The sequence below is a fragment of the Rousettus aegyptiacus genome, unplaced genomic scaffold (assembly GCF_014176215.1).
Source record: "Rousettus aegyptiacus isolate mRouAeg1 unplaced genomic scaffold, mRouAeg1.p scaffold_m13_p_17, whole genome shotgun sequence".
Taxonomy (NCBI): Eukaryota; Metazoa; Chordata; class Mammalia; order Chiroptera; family Pteropodidae; genus Rousettus; species Rousettus aegyptiacus.
The window spans coordinates 18,325,156-18,351,306 of record NW_023416292.1 but is presented as its reverse complement, the minus strand read 5'-3'; the positions used below and the strand labels follow the sequence as shown (position 1 = coordinate 18,351,306).

At 45.8% G+C, this 26,151-nt stretch overlaps 1 protein-coding gene across 19 annotated transcripts in view; it reads left to right on the top strand.

Moving 5' to 3' along the window:
* Nucleotides 1-26,151, top strand: part of RABGAP1L (RAB GTPase activating protein 1 like) — a 376,617-nt gene that overhangs the window by 337,899 nt on the left and 12,567 nt on the right. For 15 of the 19 annotated variants that reach the window (XM_036234594.1, XM_036234592.1, XM_036234593.1 and 12 more), the window contains 2 exons: nt 11,394-11,486; nt 21,277-21,387. In XM_036234594.1, the coding sequence (XP_036090487.1) occupies nt 11,394-11,486; nt 21,277-21,387 (204 nt within the window). The other 4 variants (XM_036234597.1, XM_036234596.1, XR_004955155.1 and 1 more) reach the window with 3 other exon arrangements.

Here is a 26,151-nt window from a genome sequence, read left to right as displayed (position 1 = left end):
TTATTGTCAGATATATATCTGTTCTTTGTGTGTTAAGCACTTAGTATGCAGGATGCTTTTACTTTCTTCTTACGTCTTTCCCCCCAAGATTAAAGAATGAATTTCAATGTAGGGAGCAGCATCAATTGCATAGCATAAAAAGTCTCCTCAAATCGTCTCATTCTTATGCACTGTTTTAGATATTGCCCCACAGAGCAGAGGTAATTATTGGCTCTGTCAAACATATCAAGGAAAACTGCCATTTTTAATTGGTTATCACAGTCTTCTGACTTAGGTAATGAAAATATCCTGTTAAGTGGATTTCGATGTCTTTCCACTTATCAGCTCTATGTCATCACATATGCTGTAATACCCATACTCAAATATATGGGGATAGTTGTCTTTTTTTATTTCAATATTTTAACTGATTAACAAAATGCACTTGAACCATGAGACAGTAAGGAAATACTTAACCGAACAAATCTGCTGTAGGCTTCTTTGAAGTATTCAGCTTTGACTTAGGTTAGAGCAGGCGATGCCAAGTTTAATTAAGACCTTTATTATTTATTTATTTGTTTGTTTATTTATCTTTGCCCGAAGGCATCCTAATCGGGTTAGGAAAATTTCTATCTCAGGAAAAGCTCATAACAGCCATATATGATTGTTAAATGAGGGGTGTAGAGTAATTCTAGTCTAGTCGAAGGGGAGGGGAGGATCACTTGACCTCCCTGAAATCACCCGGAAAGACTTACTTTAAAAGACCTCTCTTTTGTTGGTTTTAATGGTGTCTTTTTGCCATTTCTACTGTCACCTTCTCCGCAACAGCCTTGTCTCCCAAACCGTTTCCATAACTTCGAGTTTAGCACGTCTCCCGTTTCCGGGGGAACATTTCTTACCTGCTTCTTACGGTTTCGACCCTTTTACTGCCCTGTTTTAAAACCTCAGTGACTTCTTGTCATTACTGGGATAAGACTTTTTAAAAAGATAGTTTGATACCTTGTAAGCCCTATCGGCTACCAAAACAGTAAAGAACTTTTAGTGTTTTAGGTTCTTTTCATCCCCAAATTGCTTCTCATATCCAGAATGGGTGCAAACATCTGTTACGACCGTGCGCCTCATTGTTATTCTAGCAACTACCAAACCAGGGTCTCGCTCTTTTTTCATCGCTCGGCAGCTTCCTAGGTCCTCTGCCATCTGGATGCAGTGTGTTCTTCTCGGCCTGCTCTGGGCATCTAGCTCCTCACCTGGACAAACAGAACTGCTCAGCGCAATTTCCTGCTTCCTCTGTGGGACGAGGAAAGGAAGAAGCGGCAACGAGCTGTTCCCTCCGTATTTTGGTCCTCTCTGCACCTCTTACTGCCCCACCTTACTGTTATACTCTGTAATATGCACTAAACTACTCCAGCCTACACAGTGTGATACGACACGTGTTTTAGTCTATACCCTGGACTTGTTTAGTGTTGGAAGCACCCTGCTATGGGAATGCACAGTCTAGGGGTGACAGGTTGGAGTCGGAAATGCCCTCTAGCCTTGCATAGACTGCAGCTGAGATTCTGGCAAGCCGGACCATCTACCGCCTGCAGAATGGTACCCGAGGCAGAGCACCTAACAAATGATGCTTCCTGCTTGGCAGAAAGGCAGTAAGAGGAGGTCTATGGCCCTGCCTGTCTCTGATCCCCGGAGGCTATTGATAGCAACCAAAAAAAAAAAAAAAAAAAAAAAATCTGCTACTTGGGAACGGCCAACAGCAAAAGCTCCCCCCAGGGCACGACAGTGCTCACATGATGGCTCCTCCTTAAGTCTGTCCTACATGTCCCAGTGTATCCGTGAAAACGCTTTCCTCTCAACCATTATTGCTTGAGGCTTATATCTCTCTGATGGCATTAATAAAAATTTAAAGTTTACTGTAAGTTTATTGATGAGAGGATTGTATTATAGGTATCCTTGTATCCCTCAGCATCTGACATAGTGCCTTGCAGACAGTCAATAATTGTTGAATTAGTGAGCACATACATGCACTCCCCAATCCTATGAGGAACTGATCCAGCATTGGGTCGTGGGGACACTGTGTGGGTCCCCAGAGTTCCACTAATTCAATGTTCACAGTTCTCAGAGAATCAGTAGTAATCATCCGTAACTACATTGGCTCTAGTTGGCCATCGGTGCAAAGATGCTTCGGGACTGTCATCCTAGCAGAGGAGAGTAGCCTTGTATGTGTCATCCTCTTTCAGAAATTCATACCTAAGTGTATGTCACGTTGCTGTTCCTGCAAACTCTGTCTCTAGATAAAGATGGGAGAATCTTTAGGAAAATTATTTTTCTTGTATATCTCTCAGCCAATTTGAAGCAGGATATATAGCTAACCGAGCAGATAAGAAAGTTAAAATGACAACAGAAGACCAGGGAGAAGAAATAAAATGGGCATAAGTACAGCACATAGATTAAAAAAAAAAAAACAAAGCAAAATAAAACGACGTTAGCGTAATCGTATAGTACAGCAGCTCGGAGCAAGGACTTCGGGCCCCATTGGCCCGGACAGCCCCACCCTGCCGGCTGTGTGACCTCACGGAAGTTATTTAACTTCTCTGGGTCCCCGAGGATAATAATAGCACCTGCCTCATAGACTAAAGTCAGTCAACACGTGTAAGTGTGGGGCGTTCAGGGCCGTCATGTGGGAGCGCTGGATGTGTTCGCTGTTTCCAGTACAGCAGGATCATTGCTCTAAAGGCAGAAGAATGCTCATTTCAGTCAGGCCCAAGGCCTTTGTGTGTGTTTACATACTTTGCCTCAAGTGAGTAATCTCCATGCCTCCGATCTCCCACAAATTGGTGCTTATCCACTCTTGTGAGCTTAGCCACATTCTATCCTAGACTGTAGAATTATTTGTAAGCTCCTTAAAAGCAGAGACCATCTTCCTTGTCTCCCTCTCAGAGTGGAGTACTTACGTGACAGCCCGGCTCGCACGGTGGCTCGTTAGTAACTGGGGAGCTGTGAAGGGCACAGGTTGGTCTGTGAGGTCGGTCCCCGGAGGCCCCATACCTTGGGCTGGTGCGTGTGCACCTGTCATACCTCGTCATGCCTCTTCAGCCTCAGCTGGCACCTCTCGCCTCGCTGTGCTCCAGCCGGTCTGCAGCGCACGTGACCCGTGCGGTCACACGGGTCCCCCACGCGGTTTAATGCTCTGCTGTCGCCATCTTGAAATTCTCCCTTTTCGAACGAGGGGCCCCGACTTTCATTCTGTACTGGCCTTGGCAAACCGTGGAGCCGGCCTCGCCCTTCGCCGGCCTCGCCTCTCGTCCCTGTGCCGGGAACACTCCCCGCTCGTCGCCGGCTGACTTTCTCCAGGGCTCGGTTTCCGTGTCGCTCCTCGGAGGGGCCACCACCTGCGTGTGGGCGCCCTGCCCTGCACCTTCTCTTCTCGCTCAGCGCCTACCTGCTTGGTAAATGAGCGCTGTTTCTGCAAAGACTTTCTCCCCGCCAGACCGTAAGCTCCTTGAGGAGACAGATTGTGCACTTGTCCCTGGACGGCCATGCCTGCCGCGTAGTAATCAGTAAATATTTGTCGAATGAGCGAGTGAATGGATGATCTTTAAAAATGGAACGTAGGGATAAGTTTTTCTTCCCATGTTAAAAAGCTGATGTATAAAAATGGCAGCGCAGTCGTCACGCAGCTTAATCCTGCTGCTGCCGACCTGTCCAGGTGGACTGCCCCGAAAGGTAGCCGGAGGCAGGGAAGGTGCCAGGGTCTCCTCCCCCACTGTTTACCCTTCCCAGATGTCTGGTAGGCAAAGTCGAATCTCTTTAAAGACAGAATTACTCTCATTGTTTTATACAGCCGCTGTTTCTCATATTAACCTTGAATTGAAATTTTTATAGCATAAGCGTCTATAGCCTTGTGCTTACTGCGAGCATAATTAGCAAGAGATATATACTTATTTTTTATCTAATTGCCGATCGCGGCCGACGTAAAGGATCGATTCAGGTGTCTTAGCACCCGCCGGTGGAAAGACCAGCGCCCTCGGAATGAACGGGGCGCTTGATGGTAATGAAGCCCTGTCAGGCTCAGCCCCCCATCCTTCTCCCCTTTCTCACTGTCTAGTTTTAAGTAAGCGTAATCAGCTCACTCCGAATGCTGCCTCTGCTGAAAGCTGTATCGGCTTTCCGCGGCCTGGTTTCGGGGCTGCATCTCGTTAATCTACTCCTTGGACTCAGGCCAATAAATACCATTCACCCCGAAAACAGACTGAGTGTATTATATAACATCTTACAATCTTAATTTTTAGTACTTCGTAGTCATTCTGTTTTTCAAACACTATAACAAAATTTTAAGTGATACGTTTCTAACCAAAGACTCTTTCAGAAGTGGAATTTTACTTGAGATGGTACAGCGGATTTTGAGTGCCTCCCCCCAAAATAAAGTAAGAGTGTTCAGTGTGGTGTACCAACTTAAGATACTATCACTTCTTAATTTTGACAAAGAGAAAAATAACAAAATGTTCATAATTCCACCCACGACTGAGGGTAACCAATATAGTGAGATAAGAATTTTTGTTGTTTAAAAGAAAAACAGACAAATGTATTTTTCTCTCCTTCAAAAAGTGCAAAGAATCTGAGAAAAGCAGATTTAAAAACCCACAGACGAAGGGTTGGCCCGCCTGCACCTGCTGCGTGTGGGTGGCGGAGACGCCAGCGTTCCTTGTCCGCGTCAGTGTGCGAGGCGGGGGGAGCAGCAGAGAGGAGCATCTTAATGCAGCCGCAGGCCTCGGAGGTGCTGCAGCCCAGCGCAGGCCCATCGGGTACCTTTCGGCCGCTCGCTTTAAGCTGGAGACCTCCTGGGCGATTTATGCTGTGACACTTTCTTGTCAGAGGCTGGAAGAGGAGGAAAATATGTCATTACGCTCTGCCCCCTCTTAATACTTCCTGGAATTTTAAACAGGCTCCTCCCAGAGTTAAAGTCCTGTTTCAGCCACCCCAGAGTCTCTCTGACCTCTTTTTTTCTAGCTTGGTCAGAAAGTTCAGGGTGAGGGTGTTTATGTTTCCCGGAGCTCCTGGTTTGTACTGGGTAATATGTATGACAGCGAGCTAGGGTTCATTACCTCCCAGCTAGGTGTTAAAATAACAGGCTCTCCATCATTCTGCACTCGGTTAGCGCAGGCAGGTGCAGCCAGGACACCGATGAGGGTTAGCAAGGCCCTGGGTGTGGGAGCCGCGTGTGCCGGCTGGGTGACAGGCAGGCAGTGTGCATGACAGGCATGTGACACACTGCAGTCAGGCTTTACCTTCGGCGTCGGGCCGGTTGCGTCGGTCACTCTCACGGTCCTGGGCCATGTTACTTAGTCTTCCTCAGTGTACCCATCTGTAGCTCAACTTTGTCAGGTCAGAGTAATGTAAACTAGGCGCAGCGCTTAGCCCGGTGCCATGCTGTGTGTTATGTGCTCAATGAAAGAAGATGGTCGTCACAGGTGCTTGTGTTTATCCTCCATTAAAAAGAATAAGTAGTCGAAGCTCTGAGTACGAGGTTTATATGGTTTGCTTATAAAATTACAAAGCGAGTTTTGACAGAGCAGGGTTTCAAATGCAAGCCTGTTTAATCTCTAAACCACCCTCCTTGTAGTATTGAAGAGAAACTATTGCTTAAATCATTCTTCTTGAAGCGCATATAGTTTTTTTCTTATTTAAAACACTTTTTTCTTAATTAAACTGTTTATATAATAGATTCTTGAAATATTTTGGAACATTAAAAATAGTCCGTTCTGTCTGTATGCATTTATTCTTTCCTAAAGTTTACTTATAAACTGGTTATTTGAAACCAATTTATAATGGTTATTCCCTTAGGAGCTGGTAGTTACCTTCTCAGGCCAGCTCATAAAAGCCTCTCTAGCCTTTTCTGTTTCTTGCTTTCTAGCATTTGATGTTCTAATTCAGTGGTTTTCAAATGCATAATATGTCGGAGTTGCCTGAGGAGCTTTATAAAAATAGAGGATCACGCCTCAGACCTTTTGTATTAGAATCTGGAGATAAATGTGCTGGATTCATCATGCTCAGAATCCTGAGACAGGACAGAATGCGGTGTGTTCAAGGACCTAAGGGAAGACCATTGTGTCTGGAGCAGAAGCTGGTTGTCTCTTTGATCTCCAATATATGACATTCATTTTAAAATGAATTATGGACTTGTACTTTAATAAACTAGGCACAAATAGACATTTTGCAGAGATAAGGTCAAGAACAGAGCTAGAAATTCTAACGATTGCCTTTTGCCTCTGTTTGGATCCTTTTATGTACTCCCCGGGATGGGCGACCCCCACTTTTGCAAAATACAGGGTAGAGAGTAAGGGGGAGAAGTAAATAGAGACCAGATCCTACGGTACCGGCAGAGGTGAGTCAGGTGTTTTCCCCTGTATCCTGAGTGCAACAGGAAGCAGTTGAAAAGTTTAGGAAGGGATGATACCACATTTGCATCCTGCACGTATTTTGGCTGCCGTGTGGAGAAAGATTTGGAGTCGAACAAGTGTGGACACAGGAAGGCCAGTTCGGAGGTTGCTGCGCTGATGGGAAGTGGCTTTGGCTTGAACTAGGGCAGCGCCAGTGAAGTTCGAGAGGAGAAGACGAGCTTGAGGTGTTTGGAGGTGGACCCAGTAGAACCTAGTGATCGATTTCACAATCACTGGCAGGGGGAGAGGTCAAAGGTGACCTCTGGGTCTCTGGCTTGAGCATCTGGATGGAAGAAGATGAACAACAGAAGAACATGTCGAGGAGAGAGGGCACGTGATGAATCCAGATTTAAAATGTCTCAGATACGAAACATCCAAAAGACAATACAGAGTTAGCAATTGGATATGCAGGTTGAGCTCAGTAGAAGTCCTGGGTTAACGATAAATTTAGGAGTCGCCACTGTATAGATAGTAAAGAAATTACCCTCCCTCTAAAAATTATTTATTGATAAGAAAGCTCTAGAGCAGAAGTGCCAAGGAGTTTCATAAAAATAGTATACGAGATTAGATCTATAGAACCGGAGAGGAATTAGACGTGAACAGATAAGCAGTTTCTATAAAATGCAAGACTCGCTTGAAGTTGCTACAGCATTGAGACCAGAGAGCTTATATTAGAATGTGGTAAAGAAAGTAGAAATCAATACCTCAGAAGCTTTCGTGGATACTTTGTGGAGCACACCACATCCAGGAGAGTTGGAAAGTGACTCACGTCACACAGCTCTTCCCGAATGCCGTCACGGGCGTGTGCGCCGCTAGGCCTGAGTGACCGGGGCGGCTGATGGTGCCAGGTGAGAAGCAAGCAGGGGCAGCCCTCGGGCTGTCGCGTGTGGGTTCAGGGAGAGCATGATGAGTGGCCTGATGTCCGTAAGCCCTGGGAGGTAGGTTAGTTATGAGAGATGCGCGCTTTCTTTGGCCCCACACGCCTAAACCGATTGGTGCTTAAGTATTAAGAACACAACAGATACTGCCAGAGGCGAGGGGTGAGGATGGGTGAAGGGGGTCAAAAGGTACTAATTTCCATCTGTAAAATAAATCAGTCACAGGGCTGCAATGTACAGCATGAGGACTACATACAGTTAGTAATACTGCGTCGCTTGTCCGAGACTTGCTCAGAGACTAGATCCTAAAAGCGCTCACCGCAAGAAAAAAAATTTGTAATGGTGACGGACGTTGACTAAATTTCTTTGGTTGTTTCACAGTATATACGTATATTGAATCATTAGGTTGTACATGGGAATCTTATGTGTCATTATGTGTCAATTATACCTCAACAAAAAAGACTACAGCTAGTAATCATGCAGAGGCTCTGATGTTCCCTGAGGGTTCTTTCTCCCCAGTCGCATGGGGCAAGACATCACGGGAGGAGCAGAGCGAGGGCGGCCTCTTTTGCTCGTCCCTGTAGAGAGAGCTAAGTGACGCCTGTAGGACGGGGACCCTCCTCGTGGATGACTCTTCCTCCTGGCGTGTCCCACCTGCCCCCTCCTCAGTCCTCCCGCTGCGGCGCACTGACCACCAGAGTTTTGGCCGCCACTGGGCCACTTCCCGTCCGGATCGCGACAAGTCCTTGTAGAAGCGACTCTGGACTGGAAACTCTCTGGCTGTCCCTCCTTCCCCCAAACCACCAGGGTATGGGCTGCTACCCTCCTTATCTGTTTTTTCTCTGACCAGTGATTACTGCATTAAATCAGTGGGATCGTTCCTAGTCAACCTGCGCGGTGATCTGAAGTGAGGAGCAGCAGTACCTAATGGCCGGCACCTGTGTCTTCTTCTGACCATTAGGAAAGTATTGGTCCAAAGTGTGAGGCCGTGGCTGGTAACTTAAATCATTGCTGTCATACTCAGTAGGGGCTGTCTTGACACGGTTGGATGGATAGCCCACTTTCTTTTTCCGTTTGGTTGGTTGGGTTTTTTTAATATCATTTTGAAGTGACGAGTGCTCATTATCAGTTGCACTTGCAAACAATTGTGGACCCTTTGAGAGGATTTTCTGGATTTAGCCAAATGGAGGTGTTGGACAGGTAGAGGATGGGTGGCCGATGGAACAGAACCCCAAATTATGTAGTCATCGAAAAGAATGGGTGTTTCTTCCTGAACATACTCTTCAAGTGCACTCCTGCATTAAATTTATTTAGGGAGCAATGCCTATTCTGCTCTTGAGATAATAGGCTGTTTCAATTCTAATAATTCTTGGGGACTTTCTGTTCTTTTAACTAAAATTACGTCCTAAAGAGGTTCTTTATTCCTTCTCTAATAAGACACATTTTAAGCTCAGTAATACAGTCCCTAAAACGAAATCAATTTCATCCGGAAATATAGTTTTAAAAACCATAAGACTATGTTCTTTCTCTGTCAATAACGGGAGTTTCCCATCAGCTCTCTCGGCCCTTCCTCCTCCGCCCTTCCCCCCACTTCCCTCCATGCCAATCACAGGTGGATGCTCAGTATCACCCCACAGCACAAGATAAATAAGCTTGGAAGGTTTCCTAGCAACATATTGTTCTGGGAACCTGTTCTGTTTCCGTGAACAAGCTGAAGCCAAACATCCTAGAACCTCAGCCAGATGGGAAAGGATTAGCTTTGTGAGGGTGTTTAATGCATTTTTTGAAAATTTCACTTTGAAATGAACCTCTTCATGGAAGGGCAAGGTTGACTTTTAAAAGGACACTATTTACATGTAAAAAAAAAAATCCCAGCTATAGTTTGAATTAAAAAAAAATATGGATTTAGATGAAATGCTCTAGAAACAAGCTTGCCATATGTAATTCAGTCATTGATGAATGCTCCATTTTATAAGCATTTAGAACATGCTTCCACACAGGGCTGATGGTCAGCCCGGTACCCACTGGCACCAGTATTCAGCCTCAAAAATAATGAAATATTCCTGATCCGTGGGTAAATGGCAGCTGGAGCAGGCACCCTCCTCGCAGTTCTTCTCACTTCTCCCCTTGAACTTGACACCTGCCCCCAGGGATGCGCACGAAACACCTGCCGCTGCTCACCACTGCGGGACTGCTCCCTGCCTTCCTCGGCACCCAGCCTCCTGCAGTGCTGGTGACTCGCCACTTCATCTCGAGTCTGTTATTTTGCTTTTCCGAGTGTATGATTACTGCACACAGAGACAAGAAAACCGGAAGAAATGAAGGCCCCCGTCACTGTCGGGGAAAGTGGGGCTCCGTTAGCGCGCGGGTGGGCGGGTGCCCCCTGACGCTCTGGAGGCCACACGCTCGGCGGGTGCTGCTCTCCTTTCTCCCGTGCTCCAGTCGGTCACAGCCCGCGGTTAAGGTCTCGGCAGGGTTTGCAATTCGGTTACCCCCGGGGAGGGTCCTGTTGCTGTCTGAGCGGAGAGACGGTCCCCAGCAGCCAGAAGATCGTCCTCGTGGTGTTGAATGGCTTACGCTGTCTGTCAGGCTCGGGCCGAGTTTGGGAAACTTCCCAGGTGTGGTGAGAAGCAGATAATCCCACGCTTCATCGTGTCCCTGGGAGGGGAGAACGGAGTAATTAGCATGAGACGGGGAATGGCACCGGACGGCCTCGCTTGTGATGTGACCAACTCTGGCTAGATTCTAGAAAATTCGACCGTCGGCATCCCAGAAAACCGGAACGTGATTTTATGTCCGTTCCGGTGCTTTCCTTTCTCGCTTGCTGTCTCTCACAAGTATACGGCACGCTTTCTAAATACTGTGTTGAGCTCAGTGAGAAACAGAGCCTCGGAGGGGCCAGTATCTTTGCGTAGGCATCACGATGGGTCCTGAGGCGTCAACACCTTGTCCTTGCCTTTGCGAAGTCCCCAAGGATTCAGCAAAATAACACATGCGTAGTTTTTTAAAAAATTAAATAATTTTTTTTTCCCATTTCAAGTCACCTGCTTTAGGACCTAAACATTAAGATTTTGATGTCTAAGTGAATTACATAATTTTGATTGTCCGAAAAAAACCTAAAGGTAGACTTTATCTGTTATATGGAACATAATAGATTACAATACATAAATTTTGAATAGCTATGTATTAAAAATAACTTTTTAAATATCCATGAACCAGGCATTATTTTAAATATTTTACCTACATTTTATCAGTAAATTTTCCTGACAACCATCGTGAAGTAGAAATCTGTTTGTGTGTCATTTTACAGATGAAGAAACTCAGGCTACGAAAGGACAAATAACTAGCAGGTTAATAAAACATAGTAGGCACTCAGACCCTGGTCTGTGCAGTGGCAAGATCTATGACCTTTATACTAAGCTACGCTGATTTATTTTTATCATACTAAGATTCTGTAAGATTCTAGTCTTTTCTCAAAAAAGAGTAGTCTACTGTCTTTTTAAAGATGACATAATGTTAGCAAGAAATAGATGAATCGTTTAGATGATTTTCTATTATCTCATAGGGCACAATGATTCCATATTTCTTTGAGTTTTCAGTGGCGAACTTGAGAATCTTCTTTCTCTCTGGTATATTCTACTTAAAAATATTTTTCTGTTGCACAATTTTTTAGTTATAATTTTCATTTTTAACATGATGTAAGGCTGTGAGCAAATTTTACTTAAAGGTGGTTAATAGAATTAATAGCATCATTTAATACGTTGACAAGAAAAAGCTATGATATCAGCAGTATTATAGGACATGGATGACCAAAGTACAGCTCATTTTTGTAAAAAAAAAAAAACGGTTTGTTTATGATATGGCCACGCTCGTTTACGTATCACCTGTGGCAGCTTGCGAGGTGGCCGCGACCTGGACTGTGACCCGCGAAGCCTAAAGAGCGCACTCTCTGGACTTGGAGAGGAAAGGTTCACGGGGCCGGCGTCTAGCTCCTCCCAGCCCCGCCCCGGCCTCGAGTGGGGCATGCTCCCTGGGGACGCCAGAGGCTTAACTGTGTTTTTAAATGATCTCCCTGTGTCACATGCCTTTCCTCTGCTGCCCGCAGGTACCGACTAAGAAGCTGAAGAAATATGAGAAGGAATACCAGACCATGCGGGAGAGCCAGCTGCAGCAGGAAGACCCGATGGACAGATACAAGGTATGGGGCACGTGGGCCGCCTGTCACAGCAAAGGGCCTCCCTGACCCTAACGCAGCAGCCGTGGCCGGTGCAAGTCCCTTTGTTCATTCCCGATTGATTTTGACACTCTGTGACCATGCTACATATCCAGGCATGTTTTCACTTCAGGAGACTCCCGAGTAGCCAACCGTAATATTTCTTTTCTTTCAGTTTGTATATTTGTAGGTAACGCCACCTGGTGCATTTATACTGGGAATCTTCATAAGAAGCTGAGAGAAAGAGAGGGAAAAAGAAAGAAAGTGGCTATCGACTACTTTCAAAAATGAGAGGAAAAGGAAAATGGCACAGTACTGTGTTAGCTGTGCACGGTCACCTCCCCAGGGACTTCTAGAAGGTGAACTGTTCCAAGACTGGCACAAGAATGTTTCAGACGCACCTGTGTCTGTAGCAAATGTTAACAGTGCAAACGCATTCGGAAGGAAAAATAAAACCACAAGGCCTATCGAGCACAGAGATGGTGTTTGTCGCAACGTTTATTTCCTAGCCAAGTTGATGAGCAACGGTGACGTTTCACTACAGTATTCAGGTTCAGAATCAAAATGATTTCCATTTAATATCGTAGTTAGGTAATTCCGGTCGTTCTAAAAATTGGGCTCTTCGCAAAGCTAAATCTCTTTCGTGGCAGTTAGGAACACTGTCCCCATGATGCGATGAGGAGGAAGTACCGATTTCAGACCTTTTCCAACTGAAATATTATTCTCTCTCCTCAACATGTTTTAAGTCTTCAGATTCCCACAGATGGTGATTCTGTCCCTCTCCACGTCAGCACATTAGGATAAGAGAACGTTGTGTTTTCACAGTGAGCACCACTGACGTTGAACTGCCCTGCCGAGATGCCGAGTACTGGGGCGGCATCGCGAGGTCACCCGGAGTGGCACGGCTCCCACTGTCGTAACTAGAGCTGCCTCGATGTGGTCGGAGAGGTGGACACAGGCAGCTGGGGTCACGCCGTCCAGCTCGTCTTTGGCGCCAAGTTGAATAGCGCTGGGGAGGTTCAGAGAGGGGCAGGGCGGAAGGCCTAGATGGATGTGGTAGTCAGCCCTGAGTTCGAATCCTGGCTGTCCATAAAAAGAGCACAGGATTCAGAATCCAAGCTGGGGGCTCTTAAGCCCTATGCCACTGTTGAGCATCTTGGACTAGCCATCGAACTCCTTCTTGGTCTGCAGAGCATGGGGTGTGCGCATTCCCTCGAGGGTGGTTGTGAGGCTGGCGGATGGCGCATGCTCAGTACCCAGCACCCGGTCGGTCTGCGGTGAGTGGTCGTTTCAGCCTTCTCAGGCCAACTGCCCCACGTCACCCACGTATTCCCAGAAGGATAACATGCGCCAGTCCCTTGCTGACCTCCCTCCGATTTCTACTAGTCTTGCCGTCCAGTAATCTGACATCAGTATGTTGATCCTCTCGTTTATAGAAAGTACGTTGATTCTCTCGTTTATAGAACTGGCTGTAGAACTGGCGATAAAATCTCACCTGCTGCACCCTTTCTGGCAGATAACACGTAAGGTGCTGGTAGAAGGGGGTTTGAAAGTGACCGCCCACCTCTCAGTAAAACTAGTTTTCACGTAGCTCATGTAGCACGCCGCTTTAGAAAGGCTTGACGTAGTGACTATAAAACGTTTTTGAGGATCCGGTGTGACGCCCTCCTCCTGCTCGTGGCAGGCCACTCTCCTTATGGCCGCCATCGTTCCGCCGAACGTCTGGGAAGAGAGCTCTAGCATGGCAGAGAGGAAAACGAAAGACCGAAGTTGTATATTTAAAAGTTGTCTGGGACCGAACTTGCTGTTGTTTCTTACAGTCTCTTTGTGTCAAAGCAGACATGTATAACTAAATAGTACGATGCATATTATTTTTTGAAATGCTTGCCGCACATGAGACTATCAATGTGTACGATTTTTCTTGAGGGATCAAAGTAAAATTAAACTTTTTGTTTTCATTTCAAAAATGGTTATTACTTTTTAGTGTGAGTGTTGTGGCCTCTTCTATCTGTGCATATCAGGTACCCTTTATGACAAATTCTTTCATATTCTCGTAACAGCTTGTCAATACATCATCTAACGAATGCCCTTATACCCTTGAATAATGTCTAGACACTTGTACTGGCCATGGATACACCTGGTAAAAGTATATCTTCAAATTATAATTACATTTTCAAGGTGAAAATTGACAACATAGTTTCTAACCATAAACAGATTTGTTCTTTCAGATATTTAATTTCTAATGTAAGAAGCTAATTATGATGATCTTAATTATACTAGGATAGTGTCTTAGAAAAATACCTTTTAATATCGTCTAAATTTAATCCTGTCAAGAGTACGATCCAGATCCTGGGAATGAGGTCCAATTCACAGATCTTGGACCGGGAACCTAGTTACGTAAATTCTTAAGAATAACTTGGGGAGACCTTTGAGGCTCCGAGCGGAACGTACAGCAGCTCACTGATAAGCCTTCTCCGCCACCAGGATCCACGCTGCTTGCAGTGCCGTGTTTGCCTCTAGCTTAGGCAAGGCAGTTAGGAAAGTTATGTCCATTAAAGAAAAAGGCCCCGAAATGTCGCGTGTTAAAGCAGTCTAAGTGATTTTTCAGTTTAACGCTATTTCTCTTCAGCATGGCGGTGTATGAAGTGGACTGTTGCAGAGAAGCCCAAGGTAGGATTAAGGTCCAACAATGCAGAGGTAGCTCCCGGCAGTCACCTGCTTGCTATATCTGTCTAACCATGTGTTTTGGGTCTATTTTCATGACATACGCAAATATCCGCATTCTCAGGGTCTAGCATTATTAACCTGTACCGAACACTTCAATCTTAACCGCAGAAGAAGAGATGGAATGGTGTTGGTGTAAATTTAAATTGTATAGCTTTATGCACAATGGAAATGTTCTGGAATTAGGTAGTGTTGACGGTGGCACAGCCTGGTGACTATACTGAAACCACGGAATCGTGCGTGTGAAAAGACGACTTCTGTTGTCTTTTAAATGAGTTTTATGTGGATTACATCTCAGAAAAACGCGAGCGAAATGTTCCGGGAGGATTGGCATCTAGCCCACCGTCTTCCTCCCAGAACCCCCACGTCTCATTAGAGGCACCTGCCCGGAAGCCATGCTTGCGGGTGGGGAGCCCTTCCTGTCACAACTGGAGCTGATTAATGACTGCAGAGCCTGTGTGTGCCCCTGTCTGTAGAGAAGGGCAACGTAAGTGGGGGCACATTCATTTGCAAATATATGTCATGCACATGTCTACAAGCACGAAGACATAAACCCGTATAACTGGTGCATTTGCGTACGTACTGCCTTTGCTACTGGACTTGGCAGTAGTTTGTGTATAAGGCTCAGCGAGCTCTGTAACGACTGCTTACAGTTATTATTTTAGTGTGCTCTTTCTGTTTATCTTCATGACTAGATGTCAAGATAGAGAAAGGAAACGTTATCGGAAGAAGAATATAGAATATTTATTATAAGCCTCTTTTATTGCCCTTAAGTTTGACTTGGCCAAAGGCATATAGTAGTATTTATGTACTCTGATATTTTGGTTTGTAAATGTATTCATTGATTTCAAATGAAGTGAAATTCAGGATAAAGATTTGTCTGTAGAAATAATGTCACATATATTTTCATTTTCATACAAGTCCCGAGAAAATATTCATGGATATTTTTGGCTGTTTTAGTACATTTTGTAAATTAGTAGCCAAGTCCCTAATATAAGCATTTAAAAATTAAAATATTATTTCTATTTTAAGGAGCTGAATTATTGCCGTTTGGAGAAAGTTAGTTTTCTAATGTAATGAATTGGCGACACTTTTTGGAGACCTGCAGCCACCATCTACCTCCAGAAGACGCTGTGTGCCTTTCTTGTTTAATTACAGAACTACTTGCACAAATGTGGGTTAAGCCTTAAAAAGCACAGCTAACTAATTAAAATCGGTGACTCCCGGAACGTAATGAAGGTTACACTATTACCTATTCCAGATGGGCAAATCCTAGAAAGAATCAGGAATGCTTGTACTCTCTCGGGTTTGGGACACAGGTAGTATTATAAGTATATAATTTCTAACTGAAGTATCTTATCCATGTTCAATATAATTAAATTCAGAATATTTAACTCTTTTCTTGAGTATAGACTTAGTAATTTTTTAAAATCAAAATGTAAGCCAAACAGAAAAAAATAATTCCTCTAGGTTTCCAAAATGTTTTTCTCATAGGTACTGGTTTTTGTGGAGCAATTGTTCCTGCCTGTCATTTAAAATTAAGCTATTTAATTGTACATGGTGAAAACAAGACAAACGATACTTGAAGTAAAGTTTAATTGTATGTATATTATTTACCACCCTCACGTATCTGATGAAATAATTTAGAACAATTACCACATTTTGCTTTTAACTTGCCTAGTGGAGAATTTAAATTATGCTAAACTTTTTACCTGGGGGGCAGGTAAGGTTTCTCTTTTTCTTACTGTGTTGGGCCCTTCCTTGTTCAAAGATGTCAAGATAAGTGAATCCATCTTTGAAAAATGTTTTTCTATGAATGAAAGTAAACTTACATTTTATTATTTTCCTACATCACAGAGACTGTGGTTGGCTGTTGGAAGTATTTATGTTATGACACAGTGTGCTTTTAATGAATAGTAATAGTCAAGAGGATGGTTTCTGTGATAACTGTGATAACATAATGATAAACTTCAGAAAGCTGCCACTCTCTGAGCTTGGATAACCCAGTGAAGTTGCCGTGTGTAAGATGGTGGGCAGCCAGCCTGGGGCTTCTTGAGCAACTTAGCTAAGAAGGAGCAGGTGGTTTCCCATGATGCCTGTCTGCGGATGGAGTTATACTTAACACTTGGATATAAATGTTAGGCATATTAAGAATTTCTAAGTTTGTTTATTGATGCTCCTCAGAATGAATTCTCCAAAAATTTTCTCTAATTTTTAGTAAGTTCTGTTTTCTGGCAAGGTAGTATTACTGAGAAAGTTATGTCACACTCGTATGTTTATACATCATCTGAAACCCGTTGGCTCTTGGAAAATTTGATTTGTATGCTAGAGTAGAGCAGGGATTTGCAAACTGCTTTTGTAAATAAAGTTTTATTGGAACACAGCCACACCCATTTGTTTAGTTATTGTTTGCTTTTGCTCAACAATAGTCTCAACAAAGACCATGTGGCTGGCCTGCAGAGCTGAAAGTATTTGCTACCTGGGCATTTTTATTAAAAGTTTGCTGACCACTATACTAGATTATAATCTAAGATTATTTTTTTAAGCACCCAAAGAAATGCAGTCTGGTTTGCAACTGCCAAGATTTTGTTTTTAGTCTGACAGTAAAATTTTTACAATTTCCAACAGAAAGATAAAATTGGATATGTTGGGTAAAGGATGAACATAAAATGATTTCAAACCTCCAGGTCTTCTTCCTCAAATCTTCGTTTACAGACAATGTTGACATTTAAGTATTTCGTCTGTAAGCATTTTTCTTTGAATGTCAAAAAACCTTATGATATTTGGATATGATGATTATCAACTCTTTTGAAAGAGGTATCCAAAACAAAATAAGTGAGAGTTGAGTGTGTTATTGCTAATAGCGTTGCACTGCAATTTTAAGAAAAACATTTTTCTCCTGACCCTTAAGTGACTTCAGAAACAAGTGCCAGCAATTCTTTCAGCAGCAGACACTGAGCCGGAGTTCATGAAGCCGCCTCCTTTCCCATCATTTTTTCCTTTTAAGGCTTAGCTTATTTTGATTGCCAACTCGCATTTTTCTGTTTTCTCATCTCGGAAAAAATGATGTTCACCATTCCCTGTGCAGCTTCGCCCTCACTTCAGCCCTCAGACACAGGAGCCTGGCGACGCGTCTTTCCCTTGCATCCCCCTGCCCAGCGATGTCCTTCTCTTGCCCGACGACGAACTATCCTGCAAGGCTTCCAACCCTGTCACATAAGGAAGTTACTTCCACCCAGCTCTAACTATCGACAGCTCACACTGTAGCTGGTCATAGCTCCACACACCCATTTTCGTCAGGCAAGCAAACTGCAAATAGCTGTGGAGAGGGAGGAGTTTTGGCTGTCGGTCTTCCTGAGATGATGCCACTTGCCCACTGGCTGCCTCCAGTGTACTTCCTTCCACCGAATGTTTGCAGTCACTTAGAGTGTATGAGGCTAAGGAAAAACAAGACAGCAAAATACCATCGACAAGCGTCCGTGCTCGTTCTTGCCATTTCCTAAATGTCTCAGTAGGTGTGCAATTTCATTGGATCATTTTTTTTTCAATTGTCTTTGTACCTATGATTGAAATCGGTAGTTGGTCTATGACTTTTGAGGAGGTAAGTTTTTTGTCTCTGTGTGTCTGTAACATCAGCGTCTGTCTCTCTGAAAAATGCAGCATCCTCCTCCCGAAAGTTACTAACCGCGCTTTCCCAGCCGTGCCTCTGCTGCGTGGGCGGGGAGGGGACAGATGGGGGAGGCTGCTGTCTTTTTGTTCGAACGCTGTCGATTGTGTGAGGCGGAGCGTGATTCAGACGGTGCGATGTGAGTTCTGAGAGTTACGGAAGCAGCATCTCCTGGCGTCTTTGCCAAAAGGCAAGGGACGTGATTTGCCTGTTTTGCCCACTGGCCCTGAGCATCTGGCACATCTGCTTGTGCAAACGTATGACATGTGACAACCTCTGGACTGACCGAGGCGAACGGGGCTGAGCACCGGTCTCTCCCACGTGCACAGCCCTTGCTCACATTTCCGAGTGAACCAAGCAAGGTCTCTGCCTTTCTCAAGCCCATCACAGCCAAACCTTCTCCTTTCTGGTATAAAGGCAAACTTACTCTTGAACCGGTCAGCTCCAAAAACAGGTTTTTTGGCTCTTCGGGAATGGCTGGCAAAGACAGCCAAGTAATGCGGTCTCTCTTGACACCCTTGGCAAGTGCAATCGAGCTCTTTGTGGAAAATCTCCGCCTCGGTAGCGGTGGCTCACGCAGCCCTCGGTGGCACCGGTGGACCCCCACGGCCACCCCGCAGGCCCCAGGTTTGTACTCGGGAGGACGATGCTGCATTTCTGGCCCCCAGCTTGCTTTCCCACGTGCGCGAGTGCAGAGCAGGCGTCATTCCTCACTCGGCCGCTTGCTTTGCAGTCACCGAGTAGAAGCTTCCTGCTAGAGCAAAAGCTACCAGGTGTGCCTCGTTGGCCGTTTTGCTTTTTAGGGACCCTCAGGCACTCAGAATTTCTCCCACATCTCCCCCCGGCCACCCCGTCCCCTCTCAGCTGTGTGTCTATGTGGGTTCGAGCTGCGACAGGCATAATGGGACATTACCACTCAGAATGTCCGCTAAGCTCACATCTCTTTCGTGTCTAATATAACCCATCAGACACTGATCTCTAATCACTGGGGAAGTCGCTCCCTGGTGCGTTTTTTAAATACTTTGAACCAAGTACTTTTCCACTAGTGTCATGTGACTTTACCTGGAGGTTATTTTTAAGTCGTTTCGAAGCATGTGTCACTGTTACGTGAACAACCGGTAGCTAGGGCACGTCCACTTGTGCCAAACGAATGTGGTGTAAGCAGTAGTGAGAGGACCTTTCTGTGCCTTGGAGCCCTGTAAGTACAGTTTCTGTAGAAACAGGACGCAGCTCAAGAATCAATGATACTGCAGGAGCCTTAAACGGTCTCTTTGGAAGGGATGTGTCAAGAGATGAGAAAAATTCTGTGCATTGCGAAATGCGTTGTGTGCAGTAGCGTGGGTGTGGCTGCCTCTTCTGGCGAGGAAGACATGGCTTAGAAAAGTTTCCGAAACTTTTTTTTTTAGTGTACGTTTTTGACAAGTTGTTTCCACACACAAAAACAGAAGTAATAGTTTAGATATATTGGAGTGAAAAGCTAACTCCCCAGCCCTTGCTAGACTGTGGATCCCTTCAACAAACATTGAAGGAGTCAGCTGCCGGCATCGTGGCTTTGTAAATGTGCAAGTCCCACGTTCATTATGCTTCCGCGGGGGCGCTGGATGTCTGTAGGTGGGAAGGGCAGACAGAATCCGACGCGTACAATTTGCCCTTATAAATGTGTCCACTGTCTTTGCAGGGACAACTCAGAAAAGGGTTCCTGGTGACTCTTCACTTTTGAGAAGTTGTGTGTTGGTCACAAACGAAGATCCAGTGTGGTTTCCTGTAGGAAGTGAGCTAATGAAAGTGAACTTAAAAATTCTAATTTCGACATTTTATCCTTTTCAGTGGAATTGAAATTCTAAACTGCTTTTTTATTTTTTAAACAACTTCTTAAACTTTTAAAATACATGTGCTATATATTTATTGTAGAAAACCTTAAAACCTTTTACTATCACAAAGACAACAAAAATAACCCACTACCCACCGTTAATATGTATTATTTATGTTATGAAAATGGGATTTTCTGGTTATTAATCTTTTCTGGTTATTTATCTAGAAAGTAGCGTAAGCATTTCTTATGTCATTAGATATTTTTTCCACTTAAATTTTAACACTGCATAGAATTCTATCATGAATTTATTTAAAAGTAAGTTATTTGGGATTCTTTAAACCTTTTTCAGTGGGTATCTTTTTCGAAGATGTTGTAACATTCCCCAATTGTCCCAATCCGCCTTCTCCCAAAGAAAAGGTGCAAATGAGCCCTGCCGTCTGGCTGCAGTCAAAGTACAGGTTCGTCCTTTAGCCTCTGCTAAAGGAACCTTCCCCTCCATAGAAGCCTTAGGCTCTGCCCTTACCAACTGTTTCTTGGCCCTTTGGGGGAAAAAAAAAGTTTTTCTTTTTCCATATAACAAACCCCAGGTTGTTCTACAGAAGGTAAACTTCACCACACGCGTGCCCACGCACACGTGGGGCATGCCCCAATACACTCTCTTCCAGGACAGAGGTTTGTCATCTGCTTGTGCAATGCTGCTTGGTCTGAGTTTTTGCCGCCCTTGTAGAAAACACCTTTGGGAGTGTCAGACTGGGAAAAAAAAAAAAAACCAGGAAGGTCTCGTCACATTGAACCTTTCCTGTCAGTCTCTCTCTCTTGAATCCCCTGGAACTGCTAACAGTAGCAGAGACAGCGTTTGATACACAGAATGGGAGACACTGTTGGCATTCTGATGTGAGAGCACAGTCCGTGATGGCTAGTTAAGGGGAGACCTTCCAAACAATGGGAGACTCAAAGCGAACCTTTAGGGACGCTAGAAGCGTTATTGTTCTTAGTGACACAAAAGTCGTTCAGAGAAGTAAATATCTTTTTACCCAGGGAATGGAAATGTCAGTTGGTAGCAAAGTCCCGATTCTTGATTCAGTGCTCCTACGCGTACCCAGAGAATCTGAGCCCAGCTATTGGACAGACAGTTTGCAGAAACGTCTGGCGGTCCCCCATCTCGCCCCTACCTCGTCCGTGGTCTCCTTTGCGGGCGAGGCGGGGTTCTTATGCACGTTGCCAACAAAGAACCGCCGTGCCCGCGTCCCGCGTCTGTGTGGAAACCTCACAGGATGGGGCCTAGGTTGGGGAGGTTTGCTCTGTGTGGCGTGTCTGTGATGACGAAGCCCCGCCTGGGGGCTCGCGGGGACCGTCGTGAGTCCCCCCGGGGGACGGCCGCACCCGCACGCTGGCTTCACTCACGCGCCCCCCAGACAGCAGCCCCGCCTCCCCGTGCCACCCCGCGTCTCCTGTCACTCCTTCAGACGTCCACTGTTGCTGCCGCTTGTCCTTCCTCACGGTCCCGTCTGTCGCTGCTCGTCCGTCCGGGCACTGACGCCCACATCTGGGCTGTTGTCTTCTTCTTGCAGAGGGAGAACCGGAGATTGCAGGAGGCCAGCATGAGGTTGGAACAAGAGAACGATGACCTCGCCCACGAGCTAGTAACCAGCAAAATTGCTCTGCGGAATGACTTGGATCAGGTAAACTCACCACTCGCTAGGTCGAAACAAGACCGCGACAGCTTCCTCAAGGGCAAGGGCCACGTTGCTCTGACCACAGTCCCGCTGGGGCGTCCCCGCGCTGGACACTGAGTTAGCTGTCGCTGGCCGAATGGGCGGGCGGGGCAGGCGGGCCAGGACCGCTGGTGCTCGCCGGGGCGGGCGGGAAACGCAAGTCTTCGGGAAAGGTCTGCGTCGCTTCCAGACGTGGGATGTGCTTTCTGACCCCTCTGAACTCCTCTGGCTTCTCTTCACCTGCACCTTCCCTAGACTGAGGGCTGGGAGCATGATCCCCGGGCAACGTCAGTCCCCAGGAGGGTGCTGCTGCCACTCCGACGTCGGGAGCGACTTTACTTTTCGCTCCAGAAAGAATTCTCACCTACAACAAATGCGGAGATTTTAGGTGAAGGAAGCGCATTAAGATACATGTATTGTCGGGTTGACAGGCATCCTGCTGGCCAAGAGCCAGCACTCCCAGGGCGCGAATCCTGCATCACCATACCCTAACCGCGTGCCCCGGGCAGTTCTCAACCCGCCTGTGGGCATCAGAAAGTCTGCTTCATAGGGACCACGTGAGAATTAAATGGGGCAAAGCGCCTCCCTAGTACGTGCTGAGTAAACGCCAGCCGTGGCTAGGAAGCCCTTCCACGGCTTAACTTCCCTCGCTCTGTGCCACGCTCTGTACCTCGCTCTGTTTCCGAGCTGGCGTTTTCAAGGGTAGTCGGCGATGTCCAAGGAGTCTTGTGTGGATTTAAAATGATCGCTCTATTCTCTAACTTTTAAAACCTAAATACTCCCGATGAATGGTGCAGGGTCAGAAAAATCAAGATGCAGACCATAGAGTCCGTCACAAAGAGGCATTACCTGTGCTCTCAGTAAGAATTGACCATATTTAAAATACAAATCCATCGATGATCGAAATCTGATCAAATGTTTAAAATGGAAAGAATTTGAAAGATGGGTAAAAATGGTCCCTGCCCCAACCGCTTTTCCCCATACAAACAGCTGGTTTTGCAGCTCAGAAGTTTTAGCCACCGTGCGAGGACAGGTGAGACCCCTGGGAAGGGAGAGAGCTAACGGGGGAGAGGGGGGCGCTGGAGGCGGCAGCGCCGGCCGGCGTTGGCGCGTGAGCCGAGAACCCCGGACACGAGGGGGGGACGCGTGGGGCGCGAGGGGGCGGCCCTGCCTCCACAGACGGCGCGCAGCCAGCCCGCTCGGGAGTCGTCAGGGCTGGTGCGAAAAGCGTGTGACTAAGAGAGCCAGGCGCAAAGTCGGAGAGGGGTCCCCAGACCAGGGCCACGCCGGCCTGACCGCGCGGTGAGTTCGCGCTGTGATGAAATTCTTGGTTCCGTGTTAGGCTTTCCGGTTGGCCTTCACTCCCTGTTGATTCTGTCATTTCAAATCTTTTATCTGTTAATAGTTTTGTTAAGATGGCTGAAGAAAGCGTTAAGCGGTTGGCCTCAGTGGAGACGCAGTGAAATGAGCGAGAGGCGTAAATTAAAAGTTGTATGGGTCACGTGTTTGGTAGTATGCATCAAGCCCCTAAACGGTTTAAAAAGTAGGGAAATGAAACACAGACCGAGTACCAAGCACTAGTCAGCATTAGCTCATTTAATTTTCCCAGTGACTCCATTAAGCAGGTGTTTTAATATTTCGTTTTATAAATGAAGAAATACACACACATACACACACAGTCTGACTTGGAAGCTATCCTAACAAGATAGAGATTTGGTCAAACATATTTATACAAGGTTATTTTCTGCGGTGTTACTTATAAGAAGAAAAAAATAGAAAGAATATGTGGGTTGACCAGAAGGCGAGAATGAAAGAAAATATCTCTGCAAAATGTCTTTTTGGAATAGTTTTTAAAAACAATGGGAAGATATTGATATATTTTTTAAAAATTATAAATTAATTTATGTATAATGTTTGCATCTGAATTGCAAGGGATATGGCTGGCATAGGGCCGTTCTGGAGGAAAGGAGGCTGGAATGTGCCTCAACGGGAGAAAAAGCCTAGAAGGAAATACGTCAAAATGTGGCTCCTGGGTATCTCTGGGTGGCAACAGTAAATTTAATTTTTTACTCATCTTCATACTCTTATTTTTTCGATTACTAATCTTTTATAAAATACTTTAAATTAGTTAATCTTTTACAAGAAGGCTTTAAATTACTTAAATTACTTAGTTAAGTGGTAATGTGTATAACTTTTTAATAATTAGAAAATACATTATTTTAAGATATAAGATTTTTAAAATATAAAAATATTTTAATGTTATTAAAATATATTCTTTTAAAATAGGTGATCTAGATAAACACATTATTTAAAAATAAAAATAATTAAAGATATATTATTTAAAAGTTTTTCCAGGAAAATTCATTTTGTGAATCAGTCTGGAGTGACTGCTGTATGGGTACTTCTGGAATAATTGAGTCCCATGCACCTCACGTGGATACTAGATCAGTCCCTGAAGAAAAGTTTCGTTCATTTGTTTCTTCGTACGCTTACCTTCTTCCCTTCTTACCTCTCTCTCTTTCTCTCTCTTTTTAAAGGATTAGGGAGGTGAAAGAATAAACATTGTTCTTGCAGGCATACCTCCGCCTCACCTCTGATTCTGCACTTTGTGCGGGAGCAGGGCGCATTCGCCAGGCAGAAAGCTGTCGCTCGCTGCAGGGCAGGTGACCTGCCGCTCCGCCTGCGGGAGGGGCACTGGCCCGAGGGTGACACCCCGGCTTTGCCCGCCTCCCCTCAGCTTGCAGAGTGCGCTTCCATTCCCAGCGTACAGACATGAAGTCTCAATTAAAATAGCAAACTTTTGGCAAGCATTAAACGAACATGAAAGCAGATCGTATTTGACATATAGGTGAACAAACGCTGCTTGGGTAATTGGGTACTCTAAAGAAACAGATGACGACTCGTCATTTCAGCGTTGGCTTCAGGCTCCCCGGACAGCGAAGGCTCCTGGTTTTCCTCTCTGAGTCCTTGAGAATAAGGGTTTCTCGATGGTTAGGACGAAGGCACAGCCAGTCCTCCCCCAAGACTGCGCGCAGGTCATGCTCACGCAGCGAGCTCCCCGTTAGGCCAGAAGCCGCGTGCACCGAGTGGCACACTCGTTGGTTTGGTTTCAAGCTGAGCAGCTGGCCGGGATAGCTCTCTGAGAAGCCGTTTGCGAAGGAGCCGCATCTGGATGTGAGGGCCGAGCGCGCTGATCAGGTTACTGGCCGATTCGTGATTGAGTCACAAATCGAGGTGCCGTTCCTCTCCCACGTGTGTCATAGAAGCCTTAGCAGTTGCACTGATCGATATCAATGAGATGTTGTAGGTATTGGTAAGTGATGAGAAGATTAATAAAAACAGCGATCCAGTTGGTCTTATCAAATGGTGATGGAGGTTTTCTAATGTGGGTCCAGAGACAGAACCCGAGTATCTATCTGTTTGGTATTATCATTTTCCTAGAGAGTCAGTGAACACCGAAGGTGACATCTCCCTTCAGTAAGCGAGGCGTAGAGGCTGGTGTCTGAACAGACACCCCGAGATTGTTTTCGGAGGGAGAACCAGGTCGCTTCCGATCTGGCCCTGTTTCGATGAGCAGAAGAGTCGCTCCTTCTTCACTGTAAATTCTAGGACCCCTGCCTGCAGGGCCCACAGAAATGTGTGCAGGGTCTGATAACAGTGGAAACAGAGCTCGCTCGCCTGACCGTGGCCTAGTGAAGGGTGCAGCCGAAAATGTGAGATAAGAATAGTAGGTCCTCTCATCATAAATATTTAGGTGTTTGTTAAAATTTCCCTCAAGGAAGTGGTTTTATTTTCCCTTTCTTACAGACATTTCCAAACACCGTGAAATGTCTAGATAACGCTGCGGACTGTAAAAGCTTGTTACTGAATGTCGGGGTGATAGCCCTGACTTCAGAGGTTTACAGAAGGCTCGAATTTTGGGTGACTCTCTCCTCCAGAAACCAGACTCGGAAGTAGTTTATTTCAGAGTGTCGTGACGTGTCTTATCAAAGGACTGTCCTCTTCACAAAGCAGAACGTGCCGGGCGCACCGCAGAGGGCAGGAAACTGCGGTCTCATTGGGCAGGGCCGCCGCGCGCATTTCCCCGGCGGAACTCGAACCGGCGGCTGGGCTTCCGGGGAGGCAGATTCGGTTCGATTCTTACGAGACCGACAGGGTCAGTGCATGGACTCGCCCCTCGATGACTCTCTGACTGAGACTTTGGGGAGGGGCTCCCTGCTTCGTGGGTCACTGTGGAAGTCACAGTTTTGTCTCCATAATTTATGTTGTCTTAAAATTTGTGGAAACTTAATTTGCAACATACTTTGCATTTTTTGAGGCCGACCTCTAATTTTAATTTAGTTCTTTTATTGTATAGATCCGCCCCCACCTTTCCCCACACACACTCAAGTCTAATGTGTCAGAGCTAATTTTAGACTTTTCACCTTAAGTACCTGCCAGTTCTAGGTTATCTGAAACAGAGCTATAACTCCCGGAACTATGTGACAGTGGGAACAGGGGAGCTGGATTCAGTTTCTCTGCCCGTCGCCAGCAGACTGTGCTGGCTCGGCCATCTGGACGTGCGGAAATTCAGCGAAACACAGACGGGGGCCACCTGGCCCGTTGTCACGATCGCTTGGATGACACTTCGCTGCTGTCAGCCAGGGAGAGCTTCCTGAGATGGCTGTTTCTCTTCTGGGTGCGCGGTTTTCTCTGCTGAGCTCATCCCGTGGCCCTCTGCCACCCCTGCTC